Below are 12662 nucleotides of genomic sequence, written 5' to 3' on the forward strand. Positions count from 1 at the left end.
TTCAATATATCCTTAATACCAAATTATGCTTGTGTGACTGCACCTGTTGCAAAAATAGAAAGAATTACATATAAGTGTGTTTGCAAAATGTAGGGACGGGAGAAAGACCCCTACTAAAGTGCTTTGAAATATTACTGATGAGGATTTGTTGTTGTTTCAAAAGAACACATTGGGATAGGTTAGAGGCGATAACGCTAGTAGGTCAAATCTATTTTATTGAAAAAGTGCTCTGTGGCAGAGGTAGTGTGTTCTGAGATGTAGTGGTATTAATTAAATAAGCAGCTATATTTTATTGTGCTACAACAAATTACTATTGTATATTGATCTTATTTTTGGCATAAGGTTTAACTGCACACAGTACATGTGATGTAATTAAGGCACACTAGTGTTGCATAGACTAAGGCTGAAAAAGTAATAAAAAGCAAAAGGCCTGTTTGTGTTGCCTGTGTTATTTAATAAGTGATGTCTGTTTACAAGTAGCAGGAAGGTTAATGTTACAACTTGTGCATGTGTGTATAAAAGCACCAAGAAGTGAAATTCTCGTCCTGGAGCCAGTGTACCTTCTGCCTGAATTAGTACTTTGGAAAAGCATGGGGTAGTAGTGAGGGGTGAGGTGAGTCTAGGGGCAGAAGAAGAAGATATAGATGCGCTAAATTAAGTTGTGGTTTATGTTCATTGTGTTTGTGTTGGGCATGGTTCCACTGTACCTGTTGCACAAATGAGATGTCAGCTCTGGAAAGTGTACTTCAGAGTGACAGATAAAGATAGAGGGATGCTGTTGGTGTGTGTGCCCCGATGCAGGGGGAAAAAAAATTGTGGTGTTAGCAAGCAATAGCCATACTTTATATTTTAACTTAGAGCTTGGGTCAAAATGTAAGTGCAGCGTGTGGTATCTTCTAGTGCAAGTAAAGAAATTGTGTTCTTTTTGTCTGTTTAAAATGTAAACTGAAGCATTATGTAGGTTTAATGTTTCCATTCGTTCTTATTGTCCTGGTGTCACTGCAATCGCTGTTTGAAAATAAAGTAAGATCCTGGAAGTGTGTGTTCAAAGGATAGGGAAGGAGGAGGTGGTTTGAGGTGCTTAGAAGAGCAATGATGGGGTGGTGTTTTGTGGAGAACAACTTGCCTTTTTACCTATGCTAAACTTGTCCTGGTGTAATTTTCAGACCTTGGGGCAAGTTTAGGTGCTTGCACGTTGTCTGCTTTCATTCTAAGCAACAAAACACAGGTGGAGAGGAGGCTTTATCTTCACCTCCAACTGGGCCAGCTTGGCCAAAGAAAAAGGCCTAAGTTAAGGGGCCATCAGACCTCATTTTGTTCCAATCTGATCCTGGCTGGGTGCAGTCTGGAGGCTCACACTTACATGCAAATGGAAAGAAGGGGATAGAAACACTCACAGCTTGTTATCACTTTACAGGTGCTTAAGAGAGCATGCTTTTATTTTGTTCAGTCCTTATTTATAAGAGAAATGCATGCAGAGTAAGAATGCCAGATGTTTTAGTCTGTCCCAGTATCTGCAAAATTAACTATGTAAATACTGTTATTTTATTTCTTTTATAGTGCTACTCTTTTCAGTGCAGTATGTCAGAACACTTAAAATAACATACATCATATACATTAACAATACATTATGTAAGTATGTGAATCAATGTACAAGATTTGTGTTGCATAGAACAGTGAGGGTTACAACGTGAGGAGTCGCATGTCCTTCATAGCCCACTGTGCTATACTAGAAGGATTACAATTTCTGAACTGCAAGTAACAGAGTTCTCTGTGCTAAAAGCAGTAACTCACTTACCTATTTAGCTAAAATAAAAATCTGTAATCTGCATGTTACATGATGTGCTATTTAAGGTTTATGTTACAGCCTCATAAATGGAGCATACATGGGGCACAAGCAGGCTCAAAGAGTAGAGTAATCTGCATTCCTCCTTTCTATAAACGCTCTCACTTTGAAGTCAGCTGAAAGTAAGTAAACACCAAGGTTCCCTGGAAAAGAGCTTGACATTTGACCTCTGTCTTTGAATGCACAGAAAATATAACAAGATAAGAACACTTGTCATAGAAAACTGTGCATTCTTAGCTGTGGATAACAGATTCAACTAGGGAACTCCCCACTGTTTAAAACATCCTGCACCACTTATTAATGGAGATGCAAATCATGATGCCTGATAATCTCGTTTGTGCTGGAACTCAAGGACTCTGCTAGCTGGTTGGCAATCAGGAAGGAATCATGTTGTTCAAGCCACTTCCAGAAACGTACAGCCTCCTGACACAAGGCTCAGGACCCCATTTGGCTCCTTGCTGTACAACACACTGGTGGCGTTGCCAACAAGCATCTGAACTAGCCATGCCTTGACAAACATCAGGAAGACTTTTAGGGCTAAATGGATCACTCACAGCTCTAGCAGGTTTATGTGGAGTTGGCATTCCACAGGAGACTAGAGACCTCTGATCTGCACATTCCCTTGATGACCCTTCCAGCCGAGCAGTGTGACATCTGTCACTCCCAGGAGCTCAGGACATGGGAGAGAAAGTGATCTGCTGCAGGTCAGGTGGACATCTGTCACATCTTGAGCCACCTCCTTTGCAATCAAAATGGGGGTGGGGAGACTGGGGGATTAGGTGGGGGGGCTTTGTCCAGTATCACCCCAATTAACTACATCCTCTCTGAGGGGCTCCTGTGTGACTTTGGCTGGTTGATGGGGATCCTAAATAATGTCAGGAGACTGATATTGTTGGGAGGCTGTCCACAAGTGACTGTGGCAAACCCGGCTTCAACAGCCGGCTGCCAGGGTACAAGGTTACATAAACTTCCGACCTTCAAAGACGGGCAGAGATCACCACCATCACTTTTGCAAACACCCATGGGCCCGGTTAAGGTCAAAGGGGACGACTAGACTAGCGTTTTTGGCCTACATTGAACTGCAGATAGAACCTATGGGACTGCAGGACAGGTATATGAAAAAACACAAACTCCAAGTCCGAGGGCACCACTGGGTATCCTGGGCCACAGCTGACCGAACCTGAGACAACTTGACCATTCTGAATTGTCCTTATGTCTTTCCATAGTTCATTTAACAAAAGGACCAGAATGGGCCTGAGACCCCCATTCTTTTTTCAAGTAAAAAGCAGGAATAATATCTGTCGCTTTACTCAGAGTGTGGTACCTGCTCAATGGCACCCTCAAGAGAGCAAAATAAGTACCTCTTGCCTCAGGATTTGCAAGTGCTTCTTAAAAGATCATTAGTGTGTGGGAGGTAAAAGGGTGGAGAGGAAATAAATGACAGCATGCAGCCCCACTAGATTATCTGTAAGACCATTTGTCAGATGTAGTGATATAGCTAGTCAGGGAGGAAATGTTTGATGCTGCACCCCACAAGCCTGGCATGGGCCAGCAATGCCAAACTTAAGCAGTTTGGTAGCTGCTGCAGCAGGAAATAAGGAGTTGAAAGACTGTTGTCCTCCCTGTTCTGCAGGTTGACTGCTGAGGCCCCAAAAGGACTGGCTGCACCACCGGATGGCATTGCTGCCCGTCTATAGGCCAACCCTTTGAGTAACCTCCAAACTTATGAACTGGTGGAGAAATTGTTTCATAGAAGTCAACAGGGTAGTGTTATGGCTGTCAAATGGCAAACACAGCAATTCCTTCCATTGGAAGTCCATGGGATGAGTCAAGCTCAGTTTCAAGGGATGTGTCCAACCCACTGGCAGTCTTAGGTCTAGGTATAATGAATCACCACTATAACAAGGAGGAAGGAGAGCAGCTCCCTACTCTTCCTTCTCAGTATTCTGAGGGACCATACGCGGATTCTACACAGGGTCAGAGGCAAAACATTTTTATTTTTTTTTAAATGAGCCTCTGTAGGTATCCGAGTCACTGTGGAGGCGTTGGATTAATATCTGTTTGAATAGCAACTGGTTGTACTCTGGTACCTACATAACATGACACTGGTCGGGCTCAGGCACAGGTCGGGTCACAATATGACACGGATGTCTGTACCAGTCGTTCATTTGCATTAGTGTGTCAGGACCTTAGAGCAAGTGTAAAAGACAGTACAAGAACAAGTACATTAACAGGTCCCCAGGGACAGATGGCTTTGGGGAGGACCCACCGGCAGTAACACTAGTCCAGCTCGTTGGAGCTTAAAGGCCCTCCACAGGGGCCAGTATCGCTCTTAAAATCTGCAACATGGCCTCTCTGAAGCCTGCAAGATGCTTTGACATGACAGCAGCCCTAGAAACTCAGGCCGTGATATCTCACCTATCTTTCTTTCTTCACACCCCATTACCTGTAAATATTTAGGAGACTTCCAAGGTGCACACAAGCATTCAGTCACAAGTCCATTCCACCCCCACCCTCAAATAAAGAAGCATTTTTTTCAGTCACAAAAGTCTTTTCCAAGCATTTTAAAGGCACTGCCTTCTTTGTGCATAAGCAGCCAATTCTTTATTGAATTGCAAGTAATTCCTTGGGGACAGTGGTTGGAAAAACAATGTATGCTAAGTCATGCATTATCATAATACTTTAATATATTATCTAAGATGCAAACGCTTAGAAAACAGACCATATCAGATTATCTAAGATGGCAACATCCATGAGAATAATACACTGGGATGCTCTACCTGACAAACATTCTCCTTCATGGCTGCTCCTCCTCCTTTTTCAGGGTTGATTTTTCTTGAAGAAGGCATTTCATTTTCTAGCTCAATCCCTTCATCGGACAGCTCCTTGGGGCTTGTGGTATTTTCATTCAAAGACATATCTCCCTTTAACATAAACAGAAATATTGTATTTGGAGCGCTCTCCTTTACATGTATCAGCACTATTATTGTTCATTACTATAAATATATATGCTCATATCCTATGGCTGGACAAACACTCAGCTCAGGAACAGGCCAAAAATGGTCACAGCATACTCTTGCATTTCAAAACCCCACCAATTGATAATGCCCTTGGATCTCCAAAAAGTGGCATGTTAGACGTCAGTCAGAACAGATTAGTAATATGGTAAACACTGTCCATGACCTTATGTACTTTAAATTAGCTATTCCCCTTCAATCCCTCAATATTTAAGGATACTCCCCTTAAGCCATATATTTCCGAAATATATATTTGATGCACATATGCACAAGACAAATACAATCAATGGAAGCCTGGCTAGGTAAAAGATGACAAGGCAATTTAATGATGCCACATACAGTTCTTCTGGAAAGCTTTTCTTGCTAAATTGTGTTGTCTTATTATCCCAGACCAGCTAAGTATTTATCAACTCGCTATACTTCACACTTAAGATGTCTTTATTATTGTTATTATTTATTTTTTAAATAAATGAATTTACTAGGGAAGGGAACAATTACAAACAAAGCAAATTGAGGATAGAGTACAACATGGAAATATTAACAAAAGTGAAATTGATATTATTAATGAACGAAATATTCCTAAACTACAACACATTCTTCTTAATCCAATATTTCTTCAAAAGCCAAGAGACATTTTTCCATGGATCCATCAAATGAACATTTTTCTGCTTTGAGCCCAATCTTGGATTTCAAGCTGAATAGCCCAATACTATTTTTTAACAGTGGCACAATGTTAAGCTTATATTTTGTTTCACAGAACCTCCAATGACTTAGACCTTATATCTGAGAATCAAAATAGGGAGTGAGTTATTCTATAGGTTGAATTCTATTATGTGTTCCCCCACAATGAACATTGAACTTCTGTCGCTCAGTAGTCTTTCCAAAAGGTAAACAGTGGACTGGTTGGAAGGCATCGGCTGTAGCAAGTGGCTTTTTCTGTGGGTGGGTGCAGCCAGGGAAAGAGCATGCCTTTTAACACTGAAAGCTAGGCAAACTATTTCATCAACACATTTACTGTGTTGCATTACTGGCCAATGCATCAAACGATTTAATAAGAACAACCTATTAGGTACACACTTATAAGCAAATGTGTGGGGAAAGAACAATGTTTTAAGTTTAAACTAAGGGCTGGAGGAATCGAAATGCCAGATTAGTGGTAGGTTTGTTACTGATGGCAGTAAACTGTAGCGGAATTAAAGAGAACTGTCAGCTGAATTCAGTTCAGAAATGAACATATTCCACTTCTAAAAGAAAACGGATATATCACATTAAGCATCATTATGAGAACAATCTATTATTTCAATTTTGTCACCCAACGCATAAATTAGCCTGAAAGTTGCCATAAAATGGTAGGCAAAAATAGAAACATGGGAAGAGTAGCTTTCATGTTCTAATAGAAAAGCAGAGAGACTTGCCTATAACAACAGTGCTGAGGCAGGGTATCCTCCTCAATCCACAAATCAAACAAGTACTTGCAATGCAATAGGACTTGCATTTTCTTGAGGTAGAGCTATTGGCACTGTAAATTCATAACTGGACTTTTCTTACCACATAAATTGATCAACCCTGCCTCATAATTTCGTCTTTTGTTGCCATATAATTCCAGAGGTCACGCATTTAACTAAAGCACTTCCATTTACTACTTCCTCTATCTTAAAACATAAACAATTATAAACCTTTATCAGAAATAAACCTTTGGTACTAGACTGTAATACTCAAAACATCATAACAAAAATATAATTTGGGACAGATTGGAGGGTGAAAGGAAAGTGGGAGTCGGGAGTAAGGATGGAGAGGACAAGTGGCGCAGTAACAGTGTCATGGGCCCTGGAGTAAGAAAAGAAAGTGATTGACTAGAATTTCGGTAGGAAAATGTTGCTCTATTGGATAACTAGCCCTCAGGAGAGAAAGCGGATGGACAGAAAAAGAGAAGGGAAAGGAATACAGCAGAAAAAGGGAAGAAAGAAGAGTGGCAAAGAAATAAAAGAAAGAAGGGAAGAAAGAATGAGAAAATAAAAAAGGGAAGGAAGCTAGTGCACAAAAGATAACGAGGAACAATAACGAAAAGTGTGAAAAGAAAGAAAAAAAGAACATTAGAGAAAAAAGGAGAGATGGTGAGAGAAAAAGCAGTGAACGAACTAGGGCATGTATGTACTGACACATTTCCCACAGACACAGCATGGGAAAACCACTTTGACACTTCGGGTCCTGATAAGTAACTTGTGGCTTTCACATACAGACGGGAAAAGGAGGGGTTTATAATAAAATGTAAATTGATAGATAAAGATAAGGAAACACCAGAGAAAGGAAGGAAGAAAGATCTAAAAAAAAAAAAAAAAAAAAAGTGAAAGGACACATACTGAGTCAAAGAAAAGAGCACATAAAGACAAAGAAAGAATGAAGAGAAAAAAATAGTGAAAGAATGACACCTGATGAAGAAACAACAGAGAGGAACGAAGCAAGGAAAGAAATAACCACGTTTTTGCTAGTTTGAAAGAGGAGATAGCTAGAGAAAGAGGGACATAAAAAAAACATTGAGAATAAACAGAGTAAAGGAAAGAACAGAGTGAGATAGGTGAAATAGATCCTCCGAAATAAAGATGTCAGCTAAGAATAGATTGAATTGGCTCCCCCATGTCCTCAAACAGAAGCCAGGGTGTGGAACATCAGGGGGCACTGCAGAAGAGCAGGAGGTGCATTAGCAGAGTTGTATGTGAACCCCAATACAACAATATTGGGGCACTTCAGATCAGGACTGGTGGTATAGACAGAGCTGTGTCCCGGCCCTGTGCTGGAATAATGGAAAGGCAGCAGGTGAGGAATGAGAAACGGAGCACTGTGTAATTTCTGGTACTGGAATAATGGAGTGCTGCAGGTTAGGATTGAGGTACACTTACAAAGAGTTTTATATGGGTTGCAGTACTAGAATAGTATTGGGCACACAAGGTCAGAAGTGAGGTATGTTAATAGAGCTATGTGTGAAACCTAGTATTGGCGTGCCAGTGTTGCCAAGTGTTAGCCTGGAGGTGCCCTGGTGAAGCTGAGTGGGGCCCAGGATGGGAGTGGCATTGCCTCTGAAGTACAGAAGTGAGTAGTCCTGAGACAAAATGTGCACTGAATATTAGAATTAATGGATTCTGGCAGATTTACGGTGGTTCCCTTCAACAGGGCGTTGGATGTTAAACTTGAAGTGCATTGGCTGAGCTGTGTTTTGCTCTTCTGGGTCAAGTATTGGCTTGGCAGTGGGACTGAATATTGGAATTCAGCTGCTGTAATGGAACTGTATGTGTAACTGTATGTGAGCAGGGTCCCAGGATAGAAAAGGAAGTGGTACACTGTTCCGAAATAAAGTAAAGAGGGAACGCGGCCCCTGGGTAGGTGCTGCTGAGGACACCGGCGACCTGAGAAATTCTCTGTGAACCGGGCGATAGGCCAGCGTGATCCCATGGAGCCTGTTCTTTAGTGGAGATGGGCGACTAATAGGAAAGAAAAGCCAGTCCGGTTTATTCCTAGTAAGTGACTGATGACGCCTTGACTGTGAGCGTTAGTCAGCAGGAGTATAGGTATATTGTGTTTTTTTGAGAGAAACTTTATGATTTAGTAGGTCCTGAAGAAGCGTCACGGGATCCTGTTGGACCAATAGAGACGCGAAACATGTCGACCGCATACTAAGAAGTGTTGGATCATTTCCACCCTCCTCTTTTTTGATTGTTTCTGCGTGAGTGCCCGAGCATTATCTCTGACTTCACTCCCTTCATTCTTTTAATCTTGACCATTTCCCAATAGCAAGCAATAAATTATTGAGTGAGGGATCTGAGCCAATTTTACCTCTTTTTCTTTTGTATTTGTTCTCTCTCGGACCCATATTATCATCGAGTATATAAAAGATCTCCGGCAAAGAGCCCCCCTTCGGGGGGTGCCCGTCAGACATTGCAGCGCCGGTCTGACGAGGAGCTGTCCGATGATGAAGCATGACACCGAATATGGTGTGTGAGGACTATTGCTCCTGATTATCAGGACTCCTTTTCTTTTCTCTTTCCTCTTTACTTTATTTCGGAACAGTGTACCACTTTATATTAACACATTATTGGGAGGACGTACACTGGACCGCCCAATCCTCCTTTTTTTCCCCCCCTTTTTTCACTGAAGTAGAAAAGGAAGTGACCTCGCCGGGGTAGAAGTGAGGTGCACTGATCGAGCTCCGCCTGAGGTCCCAGTGCTTGAGCAGCAGAGTGTACTGATTGTAAGAACGGAGTTGCTCTGGCAGACAAGTGCATGTGGGGTTTCTGGCACTGCTGAGGGCTTGAAGTGTGTGAACTGAGACGCACTGCTAGAGCTACGCACAAGTTACCATTACTGGAGCAGCAGAGTGTACTGACTGGAAGAACTGAAATGCTCTGGTGGGCAGCGAGTGTGGGGCTCCTGGCACTGGCACGGCGGAGGAGCTGCGAGGGGGATCCCAGTATGGAGCCAAAATGGGTACTATCTCTATGGATTGCAGAGCCCTGTTAGAGCTGGATGCCTAGGCTATAAGCAATTCCAAGCCAAGAAAGGGCAGGAGCCAGGCAGCTGAGAGAGGGTGCAGAGAGCCCACAAAGACCAAATGTGACCAAAATATCCTTATTTATAGCCTTGTTTACAGCTAAGCTCAGAGGAAGAATGCTCTGCAAATGAAAAGGGAAGCTTTCCTGGACAGAAGCAGGAAAGTGAAAAAAAAAAAAACGTCCTGTGCGACCAGGTAAACAGGACAGAGTAATTATACAGTAGTAATGGGTATGTCAGCTCAGAGAGCACAGCAGCAAGGGAAAACCACAGTAGTTCATATATTTTTACACATTTATCTTGCAGAGTAACTACCTTAAGAAAAGGAAACAGTCAATGAATCTAGTGGGGATAAATTCCTTGGAGAAGATTTGCTGAAGGCAATTTGATCTAATCTCTAGCACTGGATCTTTTTGAGATTCATAACCTTATACCAGAGTTCATAACTACAGTAAAAAAGTGTTCGTGTCGAAGGAAAAGAGGGATTCCAGTCAAAAGGCATTTTAACGAATCATTAACAAAAACAGCATTCCGTTATATACGCCAGAAAGAAAGCAATAATATTTACAAAAATATGAAGAGACCTCCATGTTACCTTCTGAAGAGAACCAATAACCGGATAATATATAATATAAGAGAGATCACAAATGTAGTTACTTGTGATTAAATAAGGTGTCTGATTCCCTGATTAGATCCATCTTTTTGCCTAGCTTTCTCTACTCAACGAATCACATATACACTGAGTCCAGAAATCGTGTTAAAACGGTTTAAAAGAGACAAAGAGGTAGCTCAATATGATTGGTGCTCTCAAGATATCAAAGGGCTCTTTTTGCCCCTATTAAGCACAATGTGATTTTTCAGACCGATTAGAAAAAAATTGAAATTAAATGGTATGACAAATGTACAGATATGAAAAAGTGAAACAGCTGTTGGTTCGAAGTAAATGTATTTTCTCATTCCCACCTTACCAATGAAAAATTGCAGAAGGTTAATCCTGTAAAGGGTCTGAATTTTGACAACAGTTCTGTATTATGTTCAAGCAATAACAAAAGCAACTTTCCATGTTCAACAAGAAAAAACAGACATGTACAGGTTTCAAGGAGAACTCCCTTAAGCAGGCAAAGAACAAAGTTAAGGTAATACAATGGAGGTGGAGTCCATATTGTTGGAAAGAAAATAATTTACTTACTTATAACTGTAGCCCTCCAGTATTAGAATATTCCAAAGATTCACATGCTTGAATCATTCCCCGTCTGAGATGGGAGTCCCCAGTAGCTTATAATAGTAACGCAATGTTAAACAGAGTATAAAGGCTCTCCAATTTTGTAACATATACTAAATTTAAAAAAAGAGACCAAACTTAGGTTTCAGTGTATCAGGCTGCTCTGCCTTGTAGAACACTCCTGTACGAAGTTCCAGTCCCTCAGATATTCCAAAGCACTAGAGCAGGAGAACCACTTTAAAAGAGAGAAAAGGTGAGCTTCCCAGGAGTGGAGGGTGGGTCGCATATGAATCTATGAAAGATTCTGATACTGGGGAACTACAGTCACAGGTAAGTAACTTATTTTCTTACATAGATTCACATCCTTGAATCAGAGTATATAGCAGTAGTGAAGCACATTGCAACTTAACTTGTAAAACTACAGTTCTATAGAGATATAAATATACAGATGTATACTTATACAAATTGTTCACAGAAACAGCTGTGTACTTATAATAAGTGATGTGGTGAAACGTATATGAAGCATATACTAATATGTAAAACAAAAACCAGGCAATTTAAGCAATGTGCGGAATTAGCAATAGGATGGTGGGAAGGAGATTATCACCTTTACTGGAAAAGATATCTTGGTATCGCTTGACCTACTGCTACATCACCTTGAGGTGTCGAATCTAGGCAGTAGTGCTGCGTAAAAGTGTGCCTATTCTTCCAGGTAGATGCTCTGCAAATGTCTTGAGGTGGCACACCAGCAAACAGTGCTGTTGAGGTTGACATAGTTCCTGTAGAGAGAGCATGTACTGATGCCTGCAGGATAGAAAGATATCCACCTATAATGTTCTTCTTGGAAAGGGGATGCCATTTCCCTGGTCAATCAGTGGGAGGGGGACGGAAGGGGGGTGTGGAGACAGGGTCTTGTAGAGTGCAGCTTTTCACCACGGGGGTCTCCAGGCGCTAGTGAGATGCTGCGAGCCTTGTCTGGGTGGCGAAGGCAGTTAAAGAGCCACATTTTCATCTTCTTTCTGAAGTCCTTCAGCGAAGGGGAGGTGTGGAGGGGGAGGTCATTCCAGGACTTGGCCACGAGGTGGGACAAGAAGCAACACCCGAAGCGGTCGCAACGGATGCGGGGGACGGGGGCCAGGCGAGGGTGGATAAGTAGAGTTCTCTGGACAGTCGGTGGAATGTGATGCGGTTGTTGATGTAAGCGGGCCCGAAGTTATGCAGGGCTCTGTAGGCATGCGTCAGGAGCTTGAAGAGTCATCTTTGCTGGATGAGGAGCCAGTGGCGAGCCCTGAGGTGGGGGGTGATGCTGGTTCTTCTAGGGAGGTCGAGGATGAGTCTTGCCGCAGAGTTCTGGCTAGTCTGGAGGTGGTTCATGAACTGGTTGGTGGTTCTGGTGTAGAGTGCGTTGCCGTAGTCGAGTTGGCTAGAGATGAGGGCATGGGTGACTGTCTTCCTGGTAGAGGTGGGAATCAATTGGAAGATCTTGCAGAGCATGCGGAGGATGTGGAAGCTGGCAGAGGAGACAGCTTTGATCTATTGCTTCATGGTCAGTTAAGTGTCCACGATAGTTCCGAGGTTGTGTGCGTGGCTGGTAGGGATGGGAGGGTCGCGATGGTGTAGATGGCCGAGGAGATCCAGTTCAAGAAGTTTTACATGTGGAGTTTGAGGATGTCTGCGGAGATGGGTCTAGCTTCTTTGAGGGTGGCTATCCAGGGGGTTTCCATGACTTTGACCTAGTTGTCGTGGGCGATGGTGGGGAGTCTTGTCAGGGCCAGGCTGTCCATCGATGGTGCATGGGGGTGGTGACCAATTGAAATAGGCCAATGGAGCTCAAGTTTTCACAAACTGAGGTGGAGCTGGCGTCATCCGGGTCTTATAGGTGGAAGTTCAGGTCCCCTTAGGAAGATGTAGTGGTTGGAGTTGATGGCCAACAGGGCAATGAAGTCCGGGATGGAGTTGCAGAAGCTGTTGCGGTGTCCAGAGAGTCTGTAGTTACAGGTGCCTGGGGAGTTAGGTGGTGCACTGTAGGCCACAA

General features: G+C 42.5%; 1 protein-coding gene across 4 annotated transcripts in view; it reads right to left on the reverse strand.

The window, feature by feature from the left end:
• LOC138304453 (histone-lysine N-methyltransferase, H3 lysine-36 specific-like) overlaps positions 1-12662 on the reverse strand; it is a 1084114-nt gene that overhangs the window by 321873 nt on the left and 749579 nt on the right. For all 4 annotated transcript variants that reach the window (XM_069244523.1, XM_069244520.1, XM_069244521.1 and 1 more), the window contains one exon: positions 4627-4770. In XM_069244523.1, coding sequence (XP_069100624.1) covers positions 4627-4770 — 144 coding nt within the window. The remainder of the gene's footprint in view (positions 1-4626; positions 4771-12662) is intronic.

The sequence above is a fragment of the Pleurodeles waltl genome, chromosome 7 (genome assembly GCF_031143425.1).
Source record: "Pleurodeles waltl isolate 20211129_DDA chromosome 7, aPleWal1.hap1.20221129, whole genome shotgun sequence".
NCBI lineage: Eukaryota > Metazoa > Chordata > Amphibia > Caudata > Salamandridae > Pleurodeles > Pleurodeles waltl.